This window comes from Mesoplodon densirostris, chromosome 19, assembly GCF_025265405.1.
Source record: "Mesoplodon densirostris isolate mMesDen1 chromosome 19, mMesDen1 primary haplotype, whole genome shotgun sequence".
NCBI classification, from domain to species: Eukaryota; Metazoa; Chordata; class Mammalia; order Artiodactyla; family Ziphiidae; genus Mesoplodon; species Mesoplodon densirostris.
In genome coordinates, this window is record NC_082679.1 from 614027 (window position 1) to 632915 (window position 18889).

Here is an 18889-nt window from a genome sequence, read left to right on the forward strand (position 1 = left end):
GCTCCTGTTGTGTCTGGCCTCCTGTGGCTCCTTAAAATCCAGCAGAGACCCTCAGCCCTGTCACAGCCCACCAGTACCTGAGAGCAGGGAGCACGGCCTGAGTGAAGCCAGGAGAGCCCAAGGTCAAGAGTACACCCCCAGGACCTGCGTGGAAGGGAAGAGGCAGCACGTTGGAAGGAGGGCCTCTGGAGTATGGAGTTCTGGAGTTTGGAGGCTCTCCAGTTAATGTCACATGCAACATATTCATAAACAGCTTTGGTTCGATCGCCGAGACAACCATGGATTACAGAGTGAATATCTTTCTTCGTCAGAAATGGAACGATCCTCGACTTGCATATAGTGAATATCCTGATGACTCCTTAGACCTAGACCCTTCCATGTTGGACTCCATTTGGAAACCTGATTTGTTCTTTGCCAATGAAAAGGGAGCCAACTTTCATGAAGTCACTACAGACAACAAATTGTTAAGAATTTTCAAGAATGGGAATGTTCTTTATTCAATAAGATTGACATTAACGCTCTCCTGTCCAATGGATCTCAAGAATTTTCCAATGGATGTACAAACCTGTACTATGCAAATGGAAAGCTTTGGGTACACAATGAATGATCTCATTTTTGAATGGCAAGATGAGGCACCTGTACAAGTGGCAGAAGGACTCACTTTGCCCCAGTTTCTGTTGAAAGAAGAGAAAGATTTACGATACTGCACTAAACATTACAACACAGGAAAGTTTACATGTATAGAAGTGCGATTCCATCTTGAATGACAAATGGGCTACTATCTGATCCAGATGTACATTCCCAGTCTCCTGATTGTTATTCTCTCCTGGGTTTCATTCTGGATCAATATGGATGCTGCTCCAGCCAGGGTAGCCTTGGGCATAACCACCGTGCTGACTATGACTACACAGAGTTCAGGATCACGAGCTTCCTTACCAAAGGTTTCGTATGTCAAAGCTATTGACATTTGGATGGCAGTGTGTCTCCTTTTCGTGTTTTCAGCGCTATTGGAATATGCAGCTGTCAATTTTGTATCGAGACAACATAAAGAACTTCTGAGATTTCGACGAAAGAGAAAGAATAGGGATGATGAGTTAAGGGAAAGCCGATTCAGTTTCACGGCCTATGGAATGGGACCGTGTCTGCAAACAAAAGACGGTGTGACTCCAAAGGGCCCAAACCATCCTGTCCAGGTAATGCCAAAGAGCCTGGATGAAATGAGGAAGGTCTTCATTGACAGGGCCAAGAAGATTGACACCATCTCCCGAGCCTGCTTCCCATTAGCCTTCTTGATTTTTAATATTTTCTACTGGGTTATCTATAAAATTCTTAGGCATGAGGATATTCATCAACAACAAGATTAAGTCTCTGGGGGTGTGCAAGTGTGCAGACTGTCAACTCAGAAGGAAGGTTTTTTGCCATAGGGGTGTGTGTGTGTGTGTGTGTGTATGTATGTGTGTGTGGTGTACAAATGATGACCATTTGTCATATGTGGCATATGGAAAGGTATTATTATGATTTGCTATGCAAAGTCTTGAGGCAGTTGAGTACTTTAATGGATACAAAATATATATATTATAGGGATTCTATTTCCTATTAAGATTATCTGTTTTTTCACAGTAAATCATACAAGTGGAAGTATTACTGTCAATGTGTTTGTATCTAATATGATATCACATAATAGTACATGTGAAAACTACTTTTGAATTCTTTGATTTTTAATTCAGTATTAAATATCACAAAAGTAAAATTTGCACAGAAAACTTTGGAAAGGGGAAACGTTGAAGATAAAAAATCAGTAGTTTGAGGCTTTAAAATATTTTCTTATACTGTAGTTACAAAATAGAAAAATAATCAGATAATTCAGTGGGAAACTCACTCAATAATGATAGAAGATTGTACATACACATGCTATAGAACCAACTTAGGGAATAAAAAATTGAAATTAGAAGATTAAAATTAAAAACTTTGTTGTTTAGATACTAAATTTAGTTGTTTAAAATATTAAATTTCCCTCTTTGGAAATTTTTTTAATGGCCTAAGCGATCATATTATATACAAAATCTACTTTTCATAACTTTATATCTCTACGAATGAATGTAGGTATACTGAAAACATTATTGTTTTTAAAAAGTGTTATAGCTGTGTATTTTTAATTTTTTAAATAATTTTAATTATTGCCAAACACTGAAAAATTCAAGCCAGCATCTTTGTTTTGTTCGGTTTTTAATAGTTGCTTAATTGTCTGTAAGTAATTATGTTTACTGTTTTGATATAATTGAATACAGTTCAGTAAGACTTTTATATTTTAGCTTAGAATGAGACTTTAAAATTCAATGGCATTATAGTATTTACATTTTGATAAAAATGAATTTACTGAAAACAAATATGGATTTAGAAAGATTTTTTCATAAGAACAGTTTTCCCATCAAAGTTATATGAGTTCCAACTCCTAGCTCCAAATGTAAAGACAGAAGATTTTAATTCTAAATTATATAAATAAGTCATTTCTACAAAGTGAGGATTGATTATTTTATATTTCTGAATTAATGATTTCAATATATAAGCAATCCACTAGATGTGAATAATTCTAAATAAAATTTTTACTTAAAAAAAAAAAAAAAAGAGTACACCCCACCACTCCCCAAGTGGAGAGTGAGTTTCAGAAGGGCTAAGAACAAGGCCATAATAGGAGTAGGAGTCACACCCACATCTCTCTGGCTCCAGAGTCCACACCCATGGCTGAGCTGGCCCCACCAGTTGGGAAGAACAATCCACACACTGCTGTTTTTAAGAGTGGATTTCTACAAACTGTATGATTCTCTTGGTACGAAATGTCCAGAATAGGCAAATCCAGAGAGACAAAAAGTAGACTAATGGTTGCCAGGGGCTGAGGAAAAGGAGAAATGGGACATGACTCGAAAGGGTATGGGGCTTCTTTTTGTAAATGTTCTGGAATTCGATAGTGGTGATGGTTGCATAAACTGTGTGATCATACTAACAACCCGATGAATTGTACACTCTAAATGGGCAAACTGTATGGTGTGTGAATTACATTTCAAGAAGGCTATTATTAAAAATAAAAACGAGTAGATTTCTGGAAGATTCCTGGGAGAAGTCCCATACCCAATGTGGAGTTTTCCACGGCCATTAGAGTGGAAACATCCATGCCCCAGAAGGAGGGACGCAGGTCATAGGTCTCTCCTGGCACCTCTGGCCCCAAGCCTCTGCAGAGACTGACAGGGCATAGGAAGCCACAGCTTAGGACAGGCCCAGCTCTGCCCCGCCAAGGTGTGTGCCCCTAGGGGAGACGCTCCCCATTCGAGCCTGTTTCTCCCTTGGGACGGAGGATCCCAGCACTTCCCACGTCGGCCTTCGCTTCAGCTTCGGGCCCCTGATTGGTCGGACACACACACACACACGCCTTCCCCCATTCCACACACACACACACACGCCTTCCCCAATTCCACACACACACACACACACACGATGCGCGCCACAGGCCGAAGGCGGGCGAAATCGCCATGGCAACGACAGTCTCAAGCTTTCGATTGGCTATCAGTGCTGGCGCGCCTTCTCTGCCCCTCCCACCAGGCTCCGGGAGGGGCAAGATGCGCGCGCAGCCCTACAGAGCGGCGGGGCGAAGGAGGGCCAGGTTGCTATGGCAATTAAGGTCACGCCCCCAGCCCAGAATGCGGTCTCCGATTGGTCCACGTTGCTGACAACCTCCTGGCTTTCCCCGCCTCGAACACCGCTTGGGTTTGTGAGCGGGAAAGACTCAAAAGAGGATGGCAAACTCGGAGGACAGAGAAGAGCTGCAGTTCCGGGGCCCGGGGAGGAAGGAAAAGCGAGGCTGCCCTGCCAGGGTGTGGAGTTGAGGGGAAGTGTTTTGCAGAAAGCTCTCTGGTCCCTGTTCGAATCCACGCCCTGCCCCGCTCCCAGCCTCAGTTTCCCCATCTGTAAGCTGGACACTTCCGCTCTCAGGGTCCAGCGAGGGCCCCCCGTGGGCCTTGTTCCCTCGGCCCGAACACAAGAGGCCCCAATGACAGGAGACGAGTGTGGTGTGGGCAGAGGCCACCCTGACCCTCGTGAGGAGAGAGGCTGGCTGGATCCCGGTAGAGTGGATCACTCGGCGCCCCTCGGGGGCAAATGCAGGAGACCTGGCGGAGGGCCTGGAAAAGGTCTGGGGAGTTGAGGGCCCCACGAGCGTGGAGGGGGAGGCAGTGTTGCCAAGATGATGGCTCCTCTCCTCAGCCCCCTGGACACCATCTGCCATGCGAAGTCCCTCGTTCACAAGGTGCCCCGAGTCCCCCCTTGGTACACAGCAGGCGCTCAATAAATACTTGTGGATGAACGAATTCTTCCTGCAAGTAGCTTATTGTCTCCCGTTTTACAGAAGCGAGAACCAAAGTCTGGCCGGTAAAGGCGTACCTGGGCACCCATGCCAGGCACTGAGGCTAACCCCCACTCTCTGGGTGTTCACAGGCATTGGGACCAGTGGAAGGAGGAGCAAGCCTGGGACAGATGCGTGGGGCGTGCGTCCGGCGGGGATGGAATGGGCAGAGGGAGTCCCCTGTGATCCCGGCCCTGGGGTGGTTTCAGGCAGCCCCTTTGTTCACGGGCAGTGGACGGGCAGACATCGAGGTAGGCTTCATTTTGCGGGAAGAGAAACTGAGGTCTCAGGCTCCCAGCTGGGAGGGTGGAGAAGAAACCCTTCCCCACAGTCCCGAGGAGGAAGCACGTTAGGACAGGGAGGAGCCAGCCCTGCCCACTGCCCTCAGCCACCAGCTCCCTGCTTAGGGCCCCCTGCCTCAATGCCAGCTGGCGTTATTCCTTAGCTTCCTTAAAGATACAGCCCCGGGCTTCCCTGGTGGCGCAGTGGTTGAGAGTCCGCCTGCTGATGCGGGGGACACGGGTTCGTGCCCCGGTCCGGGAAGATCCCACAAGCCACGGAGCGGCTGGGCCCATGAGCCATGGCTGCTGAGCCTGCACGTCCGGAGCCTGTGCTCCGCAGCCGGAGAGCCCACAACAGTGAGAGGCCTGCGTACCGCAAAAAAAAAAAAAAAAAAAACAGCCCCGAGGCCTCTTCCTCCAGGCAGCCTTCCTTGAACACCCTCAGGCAGAAAGCGTCATCTTTCTCTTCTGTGCACCACCAGCCAAGGGCCCCTTCTGACCCCCCTGGCTGGGCCCATCCCTGCCAGTTCTACTCCCTCACTGTAACTCTCCCAGCCTTGGGGGGGAGGAGGGAAGGCATGAGGAGGGGCATATTGGAGACCCTCTGGTAAGCCTAGTCAGGGCCCCCAAAGGTATCCAGATCCTAATCCCTGGAATATGTGAATCTGTTACCTCACATGGCAAAATGGACTTTGCAGGTGTGATTAAATTAAGGATATTGAGTTGGAGAGGTTATCCTGGATTATCTGGGTGGGCTCAGTGCAATCCCAGTGTCCTTATAGGTGAAAGAGGGAGGCAGGAGAGTCAGGAAGAGATTGCAAGAGGCTACACTGTTTCCTCTCAAGACAGAGGAGGAAGCCAAGGAATGCAGATAGAAAAGCTAGAAAAGCTAAGGAAATCCTCTCTCAGAGCAGCCAGAAGGAACTTGCCCTGTGGACACCTCCACTTAGCCCGGTGAAACTGATTTCAACACCCTTGGCCCGCAGAACTGTAAGATAACTAACACGTGCTGTTCTAAGGACCTGATTTGGTGGTAATTTGTTGCAGCAGCCGGAGAAAACCAATACAGACCACCAGTCAGTCCTGCTCCTGCCCGACCAGGTCTCCTCCCTGTCACCTGCCACACACAGCATCCCAACCTGGGGTGAAGTGAGGCAGACTGCGGGCTCCAGGGCCTGGGGGGAGACAGAAAGTCCATGTTCAGTTTGTGCAGAGGTGGCTGCTATCTACCCCACTGTGACTAACCCAGGAAGGCTTCTGAGAGGAGGACCACTCTCCCTGCTGAAGGAGGGCTGAGGCTTCATTCACCCCAGCGTACAGCAGGGTTGCCACAAAATGCTGATGGAGCCCTGGAGGAGGTGAAGTAACCGACGCTGAGTATTTAATGAGTGGAGATGGGGGTGAGGAGGGCTCTAGTGGCTAAGGAGAGGGGCCAGGGATGTCCAGGAGCGACCCCTCACCCAAAATCACACGACACTGTCTGACTCAGAGGGCAACCTTGGCCTCTTTGAGCCTCAGTGACCACGGCCGCCCCTCAGCATATTAGGAGAATCCCAGAAGCCACTAGCCATAGGGGAAGTCGAGGTCCCATTGTAAGTTGATATTCAGGACCCAAGTGGGAGCCAGTCTTTGAGGCTCAGGCCCTGTCGGTCTCTCCCCAGTCCTGGCCAGGCCACACCTCCCCCTTCAAGCCCAAGTCCCAGCCAGATGTGTAAGGCAGCAAATGCAGGACCAGCATGGAGATGGCTGGATCCCACCCAGGCTCAGCCTGCAGGCAGCAACTCCACAGCCTGGGGAGGAGTGGGGTGGTTGGTCCTGCAGTGGGCCACTCACAGGTGTGGCCAGGGAATAGTCTGCCATCCAAAGATGGGGGCCCCCAGCACCTGCAGAAAGCCCAAAGGACGAGTAAATCAGAGACTTAAGCTCTGGTGCCAGCCAAGGATGAGCGTCCTCCTGGAGCTCGGATGATTGGGGTTTACTCAGTAGGACCCTTACGAGGATCAGGGATGGGGTACCCCTAGCAGGGCCACTGCACGACGTTGGTCAGAGGGACTCTGCGGCCGGACTCCCACAAGAGGATCGAGTGTACCCCCAGCTGGTTTATGAGCGCCTCCCAGCTAGACCTTTACAGACATGGGGGTCCCACAGAGATTGGTGTCAGGGGTGCTCCTTGAGAGGGTCCCTGCACCGTGCTAATGATGCCAGGAATGATCCCTCCAGGCCTCTCTAGAGAAATGGGTGCTTGCCGTGCGCCCTCTAAGGCCTCCACGGGGATCACGGCGAGCATCAGGATGACACTGGGGTCCCCAGGCCTGAGGCAGGGCCTGCGGCGCAGATGCGTTTACTGCGCCCCCCACCGCCTGCTCCCGCCGCGTGCCCGCGGGGCCCAGTCAGGCCCAGCCTTCGCCCCCCACCTGCGGTCCAAGGACCCGTCCGGAGTCTCTGTCTCTTCGGGAACCCCCTCGGGCTCCAGCGCGTCCTCTGCAACTCCCGGCGGGGCGGCGTTCAGGTCATGGCCCACGGGGCCCGGCATCCAGCCGGGGGTCCAGGGCGCCGCCGGCGTGGGCCGAGGCAGGAACCAGGAGAAGCCGGGCGCCGGGGCGAGCGCCACGAGCTGGGGCCGAGCGGGGCTGGAGGTGGTGGCGCGCGGGATGAGGAAGATGTAGAGGCCCGTGCCCACGAGGCCCGCGGCCACCAGCACGGCCAGGGCGACGGCCGCGTGAAAGACCCAGGCCGAGCGGGCCAGCGTCAGGCGGCGCGACAGCGGGCGGCCGAGGCGCGGCGGCGGCGGCGGCGGCGGCGGCGGCGGGGGGCGGCTGCGCGGTCCGGGCGCGGGCGGCGGCTGCCGCAGGTAGAGCACGCCGCGCCGGCGGTCAAAGCGCACGGAACCCTGGCACGGGGGCGGGGCGCGTGCGGAGCCGGGCAGCAGGCTGAGCTGCGTGGGCAGCGCGGGGAGCCCGCGGCGTGGGGCCAGGCGCGTGGGCGCGCGGCACAAGGGACAGGCCACCGCGTCGCCGCCGCCCGCCGTGGCCAGAGACAGAGGAGCCAGGCACTCGAGGCAGATGTGGCTGCAGTCCAGGCACTTGGGCAGCTTGAATACGCTGTCGAAGGGCGACACGCAGATGAGGCATTCCACGGGGTACGCGGGCGGCAGGATGGGTCCCCGGCTGCCGTCCCCTTCCTCATCATCCCCGTCTTCGTCCTCCCCCCTGCTGGGGGACCGGAGTGTGGACGGCGAGCCCGGGATGCTAGGCTCCGAGCCCAGGGGGGGGCCGGGGGCGGCGGATCCAGGGCGGCCGTGGGCAGGGCATCTGGACCCGGCCTGCGGGGAGAGGCCGTCAGGCAGCGAAGGGGCCGGGGGGAGACGGCAGAGGGGGTCTGGGGAAGGTCAGGGGCTGGGCTCTGGAAGGACCACCCCACACAGGGCAGGGGCGTCCAGAGAAGGGGCAGCAGAGCCCAGTAGGCAAGGAGCCTGGGAGTCGGGACAGAGAAGGACCTGGACTGGAGGCACACAGGCAGGTGAGACCCAGAGGGGTTCTGAAGAGGTTTAGGGACAGGCAAAGGGAGCACCACAGAGTCTGAGCTACACTTGGGGGACGCCCCAGCCAAGGGCCAGGTGGACCTGGGTGACTCCAGGAAGGATCCCAGACAGGCGTGGAGAGGAGAGACAGGGACTCCCAGGAGAGCTGGGCAGAGACAGGCCCTGGGGAGACCACAGAAGACAAACGGGAGAAGCAGATGGAGGAGGACGGAAGCTTCAGGACAGGTGGCCAGCAGCCCCGGAGTCAGACTCCCCAGTGACAGACGCCAGCGGGCCAGCAGGCTCTTCCCACCTGCTGGCGCTCCCTCCCTCTGGCTGGCGCTTCCTTGCCTGTTCTGACGGCAACCCTAGGTCTACCTGCAGCTGGATGCGAAGTGCTCCTCCCCGAGGGAGGGTGCCTGTGGTGGGGCCACTCCCTCCAGATGCCAGGTTCCCACCAGACCTGTCACACTGCCCCCCCCCCGCCCCCAGGGAGGTGCCACCAGGACAGGGAGCACCAAGCCTGACATCGGCCAGATGTCGGGGGTGCAAGGAAGGAGGCACAGCTGACTGACAGGGCAGTGACAGTCCAGGCGCATCAGGAGGGGGTCCCCACCACCACTCCGTCTTCAGCACCTCATGAATCCTCCACCTCGCGCCACTGGTTGGGTGAGTGCAACCGGCCGTGTCAGGGGCTGTGGGCTGAGGCAGTGTGTCCAGGAAGAGTGGGACGTCTGGAGTCCTGGAGGTTGAAGGCAGGCTGACCCCACAGTAGACTGGACAGGACCAGCCCTGTCCAGCCAATGACAAGGGCCTAGAAACTTCCAGAGCCCAGGCCTTGGCTTCCTCCCCGTGGGGCTGCTTCCTGGCAACACACCTCTCAGGGCGGTGGGCTGCAGCCACCAAGCCCCTCCCCAGACCGGTGACACCTCTACCAGGACAACCCCACCCCTCTCATTTTCCAACACCTGCTGGAACAGTCCAGGCAGCCAGGCCTGCCGCCCGGGGTGCCACGGTTCTGAGTCAGTGGTGCTTCCTGAGCCGAGCACTTCCCTGGTGAGTCCAGGTCCCGACAGACCAGAAGACATGCCAGGAACACGGGCAGCTCCTCAAAAACACCAGCCATCATGCCCCTCACCCCCTGCTCCCAGATACCCGTCCCCATAGAGCAGACAGCGGCACAGGTGGGTGGGGCCCCCCCAAAGGGCAAACAGGTTTATTGCAGCTGTGGCCAGGCAATCAGCGGTTGGACTTGGCCACACGTTCCAGCTCATCCTTCTTCTTGATAGCATAGGAGTTGGAGGAGCCCTGCAAGAAGGGATGGTTAGCTCCAATGTCGGAGGACCCTCCTCTTGAGACTCGTCCCCCCCAGGGTGTCCTCACCCACCTTGGCAGCGTTGATGAGCTCGTCTGCCAGGCACTCGGCAATGGTCTTGATGTTCCGGAAGGCGGCCTCACGGGCACCCGTGCACAGCAGCCAGATGGCCTAGGGAGCACAGGGGTGCCTGTGCTAAGTAGGGGTTGCCCCTACACCACGCAGGGACACGGCTCTCCAGTACCCTGGGACCCAACAATGCTGCCTACCACGTCGCCATCCGCAGGCCAACTGAGGCAAGACACAGTGGGAGCCCACAGCGCTGCCCAGGTGCCACGCTGCTAGGTCTGGGATCAGACTGAGGGGCACAAAAAAGCGTGCGGACACAAAGGCTGAAGCTGGGTCCCTGACGACAGGTGACTTAAAACTAGCTGTGACAGGGAAATGCAGTGTGTTCCCTCCTGGCCTGGAACCCTTGACTGAAAACGAACAGCTATAAAGGGTATGCTTGGGGACAGCTCCATAAACTGGAACAGTGATGTAATGTCAAATGTTAGATTGCTGTTAAATTTCTTGGGGGTGACGGTGGGGATAGAACATCTTTCTTCTAGGGAGACACCCACTGAAATGTGAGCAGGGAAATGGTCAAAACACCTGCAAGTGATTCTCAAATGGTCCAGGAGAATTAAAAAAAAGTGTAACAACATATACCCAAATGAAACGGGCCCTTCAATCAAATGCTGCCCAGGAGAGGGCCCAGAGCTAGGACCTGCTCTGCGTGGCGGGGGATCCAGGAAGCCTTCATTACCTAACACTCAGGTAAACATGCAGACAGAGACGAACATTCCCACTTGTCAGCCTCTGCTGCCCCAGGCAGGATTCTGCCAGAGCCTGGTGGCTGTTCCCGGCCACCCACGTGTGCCCCAAAGCCCCATGCCCACCTGATTCACACGCCGCAGCGGGGACACGTCCACAGCTTGCCGTCTCACTGTTCCAGCGCGCCCAATGCGGGTCGAGTCCTCCCGGGGGCCGCTGTTGATGATGGCATTCACCAGGACCTGCAGGGGGTTCTGAGAGAGAGGGGGGCCATGAGCCAGATACCTGGCAAGCATCCCTCCCCGACCCTTCACCCCTAAATCCCGGAGCACCCTGGCATGCATATCGTGGGGCGGCCGCTGGCTTTAGGGCGTGCTAAGGGCGCTCTGCCCGAGCTGGCCTCGGGCCCTACCTCGCCCGTGAGCAGGTGGATGATCTCAAAGGCGTGCTTCACGATGCGCACAGTCATGAGCTTCTTGCCGTTGTTGCGGCCGTGCATCATCATGGAGTTGGTGAGGCGCTCCACGATGGGGCACTGCGCCTTGCGGAAGCGCTTGGCCGCGTAGCGCCCTGCACTGTGGGGCAGGTATTTGGCATACTTCTCCTTCACTGCGATGTAATCCTAGGGCAGCAGGAAGAGGGGGTGAAGGGACCATGGTCAGGAGCAGGACGGATCTTGGCAGGGGACCAGAGAGACTGAACACCCACTCAGGGTACCTCCCACCCACCTGCCTGCCACAGAAAAGTAAAACCGAAGCAAGTGACTTTACCAGGACACTAAAAAGAGTACTTCCTTTCTAACGGGAGGAAGCGTATGGAAAACTAAGTAGATTACCACCCACGACACCAGTCTTGTTTTAAAAGTGTTCTTCACTCTGCACTGACGTTTTATATCAAATAACTCTTTGTTCTGGGGGGGCTGTCCCATGCACTGTAGTATGCCAGTAGCCCTCCTCATTACTGACACCCAAAAATGTACCCCTAAAGGGGTAGGGGTGGGGGGAACTAACCCAGAGAACCAGTGTTTCAAAACAATCATTCAACAATCCTGCCTATATATACATACATATCCCAAGATAGTGTCTAGAAACACTAAACCATCCGGGGGGGTTGAGTCAGAGGAACTGTGTATGTGAGGACTACTTTGGATATTTCTAGTACGAAACCTACACAAACTCATTCTACCACACAAACATGAGAACATGTACAAACAATGAGTTTCTACAAATACAAGGATTAAGAGGAAAAGAACACAGAGGATTCTGATGTAGACAAGACAGTCTGGTGTCTAGCCTGGAGAGGACCACTTGCACAAATAGGCAAGTAGACAGGTGTCCATGCAGGGACTCACACTGTGCCAAAAAAAAAACTGCGAATACCAAATGCCCCACCAAGCGTTTGGTTAAGCTGTTGGGCCCCACGGTAGAGCCCAGCACAGCCTTCCAGAGAGTGAGAACCCTGATACCTTGCTGACTTCTGCTTTCCCAGCCCCTAGGAGAGGACCAGGGGAAAGTGAAAAATAGTTTTTACATTATTAAAGGGTTGTACAAAAAAAAGCAAGAAAAGGAAAACAAAGAAGCAAACACGCATGTGACAGACCACATGTGACCTACAAAGACTTTATAAAACATTTACTAACTGGCCCTTTTAAATTTGCAGACCTCTCCCCCAACAAACCCATGAAGGAAAACAGCTCTACAAGACATTCAGAGTGAAAAACAGGTTTGAATTCTCTGTTAGGCTCAGTACCTAGGTACCATGATATATTTAGAGGCAACAAAAAGCTTTAATTTCTTTTAAAAGAAGGGAAAAATATGATCAAACCTGAATTTTATTCAGTATATCAATGCAGTCACAAAACATAAATTTCTTTTTATGAAGGCGCCACAAAAGTCCTAATGAGGCCAAGTGTAAAACAGTATGGGGGCAACATACAGTGGGAGAACTCCCATTCCCCAGTTTCAAAACCTATTACAAAGCTATAGTAATCAAGACAGTGTGGTACTGGCAAAAGGACAGGCATAGAGACCAATGAAAGAGTTCAGAAACAAACCCTTACATCCTTGCTCAACTGATTTTCAACAAGGGTGCCAAGACCATTCAATGGGATAAATACTCTTCAACAAATGGTGCTGCACATGTGGGATCTTAGTTCCCCAACCAGGAATCGAACCTATGCCCGCTGCATTGAGAGCACAGAGTCTAGACCACTGTACTGCCAGGGAAGTCCCTTTACCTTTCTGTTCTTAATTTCACTGATTTCTGTTCTCATCTTTATGAAATCCTATCTTCTACTTTACTTTGGTTATTTTTTTGCTCTTTTTATTTTTTGAGGGGTGCTGAGATTATTGATTTGAAACTTTTTTTCTTTTCTAACGAATCATTAAGTATTATAAATTTCCTTCAGTACTGTTCCAGCCTTATCCCACAAGTTTTCATTACAATTTATTCAGTTCTAAATATCCCTTGATTCCCTTACGAGACTTCCTCTGTCACCCGTGTATTATTTAGAAGTATATTGTTTCATTTCCTACTGTTTGGAGCATTTTCTGGTACCTTTTTGTTACTGATTTCTTATTTGTTTCACGTTTGGTTTGACTGTTTAAATTTGTTGAAGTTTGTTTTATGACCCAGGGTGTGGTATATCTTGCTGAATGTTCTGTAAGGCTTCTTGAAATGAATGTGTATTCTGCTGTTATTGGGTGAAGTTTCTACAAATGTCTTCACAATCCTATTGGCTGGGGTTATTACTCAGACTTTTTACATCCTTGCTGACTTTCTGTCTAGTATTTCTGTCAGTTGCAGGGAGAGGGATGATGAAGTCCTTAAGTATAATTGAGAAATTGGCTATTCCTCTTACAAATTCTGTAAGTTTCTGCTTCATGTATTTCAAAGTTCTGTTGTTTGGTGCATACACATATAGGATTGCTATGTTATCTTGGTGTACTGACCCTTTAATCATAATAAAAAGGGTTCATTTTCTTGCAAAAACAAACAAAAAAACAAATGGTGCTGGGACACATACATATAACATATAAATGAGATTGAAGTTACATTTTATTGCCTAAATTTAAGTAAGATACAGAAAACTCCAAGAGATGAAAACAAAAGGTGCTGGGACAACTGCATTTCCCCACACAAAATGATAACGTTGGGCCCTTACACTTTATGGGACTTGAGCATCTGCAGATCTTGGTAAACCTGGGGGCTCCTGGAAAGAACACCCCTCAGATACTGAGGCACGACGGTAAGGCATTTAGATTTTTAGGCATTTGAATCTTTATAATTTAATTGACTCTTCTCTCCAAGGCACAACTTCTGAACTTGAAGAATATTGTCCATTTTTATTTAATTCTAAAACATATAATTTAAATAAAATTTTATAGCCTGAATGAAGTATTGTCCTTGTCATCTTCAATACTTGAGTAAAATAAGAACACTCAAATCTTATAGATGACCTTTAAAAAATAAAATATATGAAACTAAAAAGATAAATAAATAAAAGGTACCATGGTGAACTTTATGTGTATTTCACTACAAAACAATTAACTAAACAACTTGTGGGATGTGATACTCCCTCTGAGGAAGGAACCATCTCCTGACAAAAACTGTAGCAACCTCTAACAGGATACAAGGAAAAACAGACACGATGGGTGTGGTGGTCCAGGGATTCCTCCTTTACCATCTTCAACTCTACTCAGTGGGACAGCTACAAGCTTCAAGTGACCCCACCCCCAGCTGGGGGGCACAATCATTACACCCTCCTCACCTGCAGGGAAATGTCATTGATCTGCACATCATCGGTGCTCCACTTCCCAAAGAGCTTGATGTCGGGGGTCTCTGCTACTGCAGGTGCAGCCGTCTCCCACTCCGTCATCCTAGGGACAGAAACTGTCAACGCCCAGGCATACTCACCACGGACTCCGAGGCTAGGGCACAACCTGAGAATTGGGAAGTTACCAGGAACCGAGAAAGGCTGTGAACATCTGAGTCCACCTTGTGGAACCTTAAAAAAAACACTCATCTGTCAGCAAGAAGCACCTGTCTCTCACCCAGGAACCCTGAGACCAAGAGCTGGCAGGCACCCCCTCAACGGTTGCAAGGCGGCCCAGAGACGGGCAGGAGATGCCAAATGCCCTGACGCTGCATCCGCTCGAAGTCAAACCCCAACCTTGTTCTTCAAGAGCTCTGCGACCCTAGGAGAGCCTACAAGCCGCTGTGGACTCAGCTTCCTCATCAGTAAAACAGAAGGATCAATGGTATGAATTCTGCGCTTTACCAGTGCAAAGGTCGAGTTTGGTGTCCGACCCCGACGGGGGGATTAGGGGCTGCTATTTAGGAGAAAGCGTGTCCAGACCAAAGTGTGCATCGTGCATGTAAGGATAACGGGAACTTCTTCTAATAAATAAAGTAGAACTGGAGAGACCAGGTCAACATTCCCCAGTCCGCTGGGGGCAAGGCTACGGGGCGGCGGCGGGGCATCAGCAACGGGGCGAGAGTAACTTCCCCGCGCCTCCATCCTTGTCCCCTGCCGGAGGGAAGCCCCCGGTCTCGGGGCCCACCCACGGCTCCCAGAAGACCCTGAATCGGCCTTCAGACCTCCGACTCCGCGGCAGCCTCACCTTAAGTCACAGCTGAGGCGTCTCGGTCGCTCAGCGTGGACCACGCGCCTCCCTGGCACAGACAAGAAAAGGCCGCGCGCCCCCGGCCGACGCTTTTAAGGGAGGCGAGAACTTCCGGGTCACCGAAGGCGGCGCGTGCACAGAAGAACAAGGCGTATTTACGGACCAATTCGGAGCGAGCATGTAAAGGCGCCCTCTGTGCCAAACGGAAACCGTAAACCTCCAGCGCACGCGTACTTGCAGAAGCGGGCCCAAAGGTTGTGCCTGGCGGATGTCCAACTTCCAGCACTTGCCAGTTCGTGGGTGGGGGGGGCCCCTGCACAGGCGCAGAGGTCTCTATGAGGTCAACGCCGCCATGTCTAATGAGGGCAGAATTCCGGCCCGCGCTCGTCGCTGCCCATAGAAGCACGCGCTACAGGACCCGGCGGCTCAGTGAGGCCAGGGCGTCGCGACTGCTGTCCGCTGTGGTCCGGGCCCCGCGCGCGTGGCGGGCACCACTCGCGGGTCCCCCTCCCCCACACTCGCGCGCTCTGGGCTGCTTGGGGCCTGAGCCTCCGAAAGGGGACCCTTCACTTCACCCCATGCCGGGGTCCCCCCCCACGACCGACCATTGTCTCTCTTTGGCCCCCGCCTCTCCTGCCCCGTTACCGCGTGCGGGAGGGGGTCGGGGAGGGGCCCTGGAGGAGGAGCCTGAGGGACAGCCCCCGCCCTTTTTGATCCAGCTGGGGCCTGTGCTGCCGAGGTCACTGATCGAGTGCAGGGTAGGCACGGTGGTGCGTGCCCTGCGCACTCTGCAGCCGCACCCAGTGACCCCGGCGGTCTGCGTGGAGAGCACGTGCCAAGACTTCACATCCCCCGCCTAGACTCTGGAGCCGAACTGGGTTGTGGACGCCTCCTCGGCGGGCTTCGCAGAGGCAGCGACCACTGTAGCTGCACACCCATGCTGGCTGCAGGTGGCAGGGAGTGGCATCTGGCAGAGCTTGGTCTCCAAGGCGCCTGAGGCTCCTCACCTCCAGGTGCCCACCTCAACCTCCAAGGGTGGGAGTTCCCCTTCTCAGACACGAAGGGGCCCAGCCACGTGACCCAGGCAGTCCTTCATTTGTCCGCACCAACCCCACTTGCCCACCTTCGGGGCATGCGCATTACAGGTGCTCAGCAGCCGCGATGTTTGTTGACTGACTATAAAGGCTCGCCCCTATCCCTATCCCAATTCCAGGAGCGTTTCAGACCAGAAACTCTGGGCCCCCTTGGACTGTCGTCGTCAGTCACAGCTCATGCCAATGCTCAGGGGGACACAGGCCTTGAAGCTGGTCTGGGCAGCGGGTTAGACCTCAGGCTCGCGTGGATTGAAGTCTGGGAGCCGCACCCAGAGAGGCCAAGGCCCCCAGCCACTGCAGCCTGTGGCCTTATCCCTGGCCTCTGCCCTGGTATGTACAGAGCAGCAGCCTCGGGCCTTTTACTGGGGTTGGGGAGGAGCTAAGTAGGTTCCTTCCTGGTCCCGGAGGGACCCTCTCTGATCATTGGACCTCCCTGGTCCTGGGGGACACAGATGGGGAGGTGCTGACTGGGGGAAAACAGGGAGGCTGGGAGTAGGCACCAGGCACCCTCACACTCAGCAGGATCCAGGGGGCCCCCCAACCCTGCCTCTTTCTCCTCAAAAGTGGACAGGGGCCCACCCCCTCTGAACCTCAGTTTCCCCTGTCAGTGTGGAAATGAGAACTAAATCAGACAAGGTGAGTTTAGAGCCTGTGGCCTGACTGTCAGTGGTCACTCAACAATGGGCATCTTTATAGACCTGACAGGAATGACTCACCATGCATGGGAGGGCAGGAGAGAGGTCCTGCAGTAAAGCCCTATGTGGTGCGAGGTAGGGGGTCACCTTGCATAGCTGACGATCACACACTACTTGCCAGGCCTAAGACAGTCCAGCTTCCTCAGGTCCCCAGGACACAGGCACAAAATCCGGAGTCTGATCCCATAAGTCTAGGGATGTTGGTGCTGTGTTCTTCAGGCTGGAGGGGGAAAGTCTCTGCAGAAGCCCCTTTGCATTCCTGGTGCATCATGTTCATTCTGGGCTGACCAGCTCTGGCCATCTCCTCTGCCCTGATTTTTAACTGCTCCATGAGGGTAGAGGCTGTTTGGTTTCTGCCCCACTGTGTCCCCAGCTGGAAGTACTAAGTCTGGCACACAGTATCTGCTCACAAGTAACTGCTGAAAAAACGATGGATGGACGGATGGGTGGGGCAGTTCTCCCCAGTCTTGCTGCTCCCTCTCTGGGCTTCAGGCAGACACCAAGCGGCTAGGCCTCCCTCCTCCACCAGACACCAATTCCAGACCCGGAGTCCTGCTATCTCCTGTTCAGGACACCTCCTTACCTGAGTCTGCCCCTCTTCCTGGCCACAGCCTGGGGAAACCCCTTCCTAATGCCAGGTAGGCACTAGGAGTCTGGGAATCAGACCATTTGCTCTTCAGAACAACCTGATTAGGCAGTCAGGGAGGCCCAGAGAGGTGCAGTAACTCGCCCAGGGTCCCATAGCAAAAGGGGGCAGAGCTGGGACTCTAAGGTGGTTGGCCCCAGAGCCTGGCCTCTCCCTCCTCCGCTGGCCTCTCCACCATCTCTGCATCATGTCTCCCCCAGTGCCGCCGATCTCTGAACATACAAAGTGCCCAATAAACAAATGAGTTCAGTCAACTCTGGGCCTTTCCACTGGATCTAGCATGATCCAGAGAGGGGCTCTCCCTGCGCCTTAGGCTTCTCCGGTTTTAAAGAAAAGGCTGCTGAGCCAGTAACCATGTAATTACTGAGGAAAGATGGTCTCTTTGGTTCCAAACCTGCTCAAACAAAGGAACAAGTGAATGCGAACAAACAAGCATATTTATTGTTCCTCTAACTCCCGCAGGACTGTGTCTCCCCGCCTCCCACAGCTGCTTGGCAGAGAACAAGTTGATCTTTCCCACTGTCCTGGGCCTCTCAGTGCCTTGGCCACTGACCATGAGTCTAAACCTGGGCTCACAGGGGTGGTTGGCTTGGCCTGGGTGCGTGCTGCAGGAGGGGAAGGTCTAGACCTCAAGGCAAGGGAGGTGCCTGGGCCAGTTCACCTGCTAGGTGGGCCAGCCTAAGCCCCTTCCCCATTCGCAATTTGCTTAGCTGTGAATTAGGACCACGTGTTCACAGTGGCTCACTGGAATTGGGGGCAGGGGTGAGGCAACGGGGCAGAATGTGCAGGACGGGGGCGGCAACGCTGGAGCAAATCCGGACCTGCCTTCTCACTTGCAGCACTTGGGGTAAAGAACAGAGGGGAGGAGGAACTGGGCTGGATTTGGAAACCTTAGGACAGGGTATTAATAGGGGTCTCAGAGGCTTGGGTTAAGGATAAATGCAGAAACACATTTTGAACATCCAAATATCCAGAATTAGTGGGTACAGGATCTCAAATCTTGGAGACCAGATACATGAATTCAGAAGCCTCACAGATACAGATTATGGTGGCTGCGATGTGGAGGTGCGAGGCACAAACTGGGAGAGAAACGGGGACCTGGACTTGACGGGGAATCCAAGGCCTTACCTGCAGGAGAAACAGAGACCTGGATTTGGGGGGGACTCAGAGGCAGGAATTGGGGGGAGAACCAGGCATCCGGATTGGGCGGAAGTAGAGTTGGGAACTTAAGAAGTTACTGGTCACGGAGCGGGAGGACCCGGCCATGGGGATCTTGCGGGGGTCTAAGGACACGGCCTAAACCTTTGTGGGGACGCTCCGGCCTACCTCACTCCTGCACTTGGAACCGACTGACAGCTTGGACCTAGGCCGGAAGCCCCGCCCTTCCCTGGGAACGACCAATCACCAGAATCCAAGTGATTGCCTGACTGGATGACGTAATGCGTCTCCAAGGCGATGGCGAATCGCAGGAAGGCTCCAGCTTCACCCGGAAGCTGGAGTTCCC

General features: G+C 53.4%; 3 protein-coding genes across 3 annotated transcripts; 1 reads left to right on the top strand and 2 right to left on the bottom strand.

The window, feature by feature from the left end:
• The first annotated feature begins 224 nt into the window (after positions 1–224).
• LOC132480152 (glycine receptor subunit alpha-3-like) lies at positions 225–1364 on the top strand. The gene is given in 1 exon segment (XM_060084089.1): positions 225–1364. A coding segment is annotated over 1 exon segment (1086 nt). The 5' UTR covers positions 225–278.
• A 5651-nt stretch (positions 1365–7015) lies between these two features.
• On the bottom strand, positions 7016–7985 carry RNF225 (ring finger protein 225). Its single transcript, XM_060084084.1, is given in 2 exon segments — positions 7016–7927; positions 7929–7985. Coding segments are annotated over 2 exon segments (969 nt in total).
• Positions 7986–9379: 1394 nt separating this feature from the next.
• On the bottom strand, positions 9380–15057 carry RPS5 (ribosomal protein S5). Its single transcript, XM_060084086.1, has 6 exons — positions 14948–15057; positions 14095–14203; positions 10738–10947; positions 10451–10579; positions 9582–9680; positions 9380–9502 (listed from the first exon to the last, which is right to left on the bottom strand). Exons 2-6 carry the CDS (start codon positions 14200–14202, stop codon positions 9434–9436), a joined length of 615 nt encoding a protein of 204 aa, XP_059940069.1. The 5' UTR covers position 14203; positions 14948–15057; the 3' UTR covers positions 9380–9433.
• Between the last annotated feature and the right edge of the window lie 3832 nt (positions 15058–18889).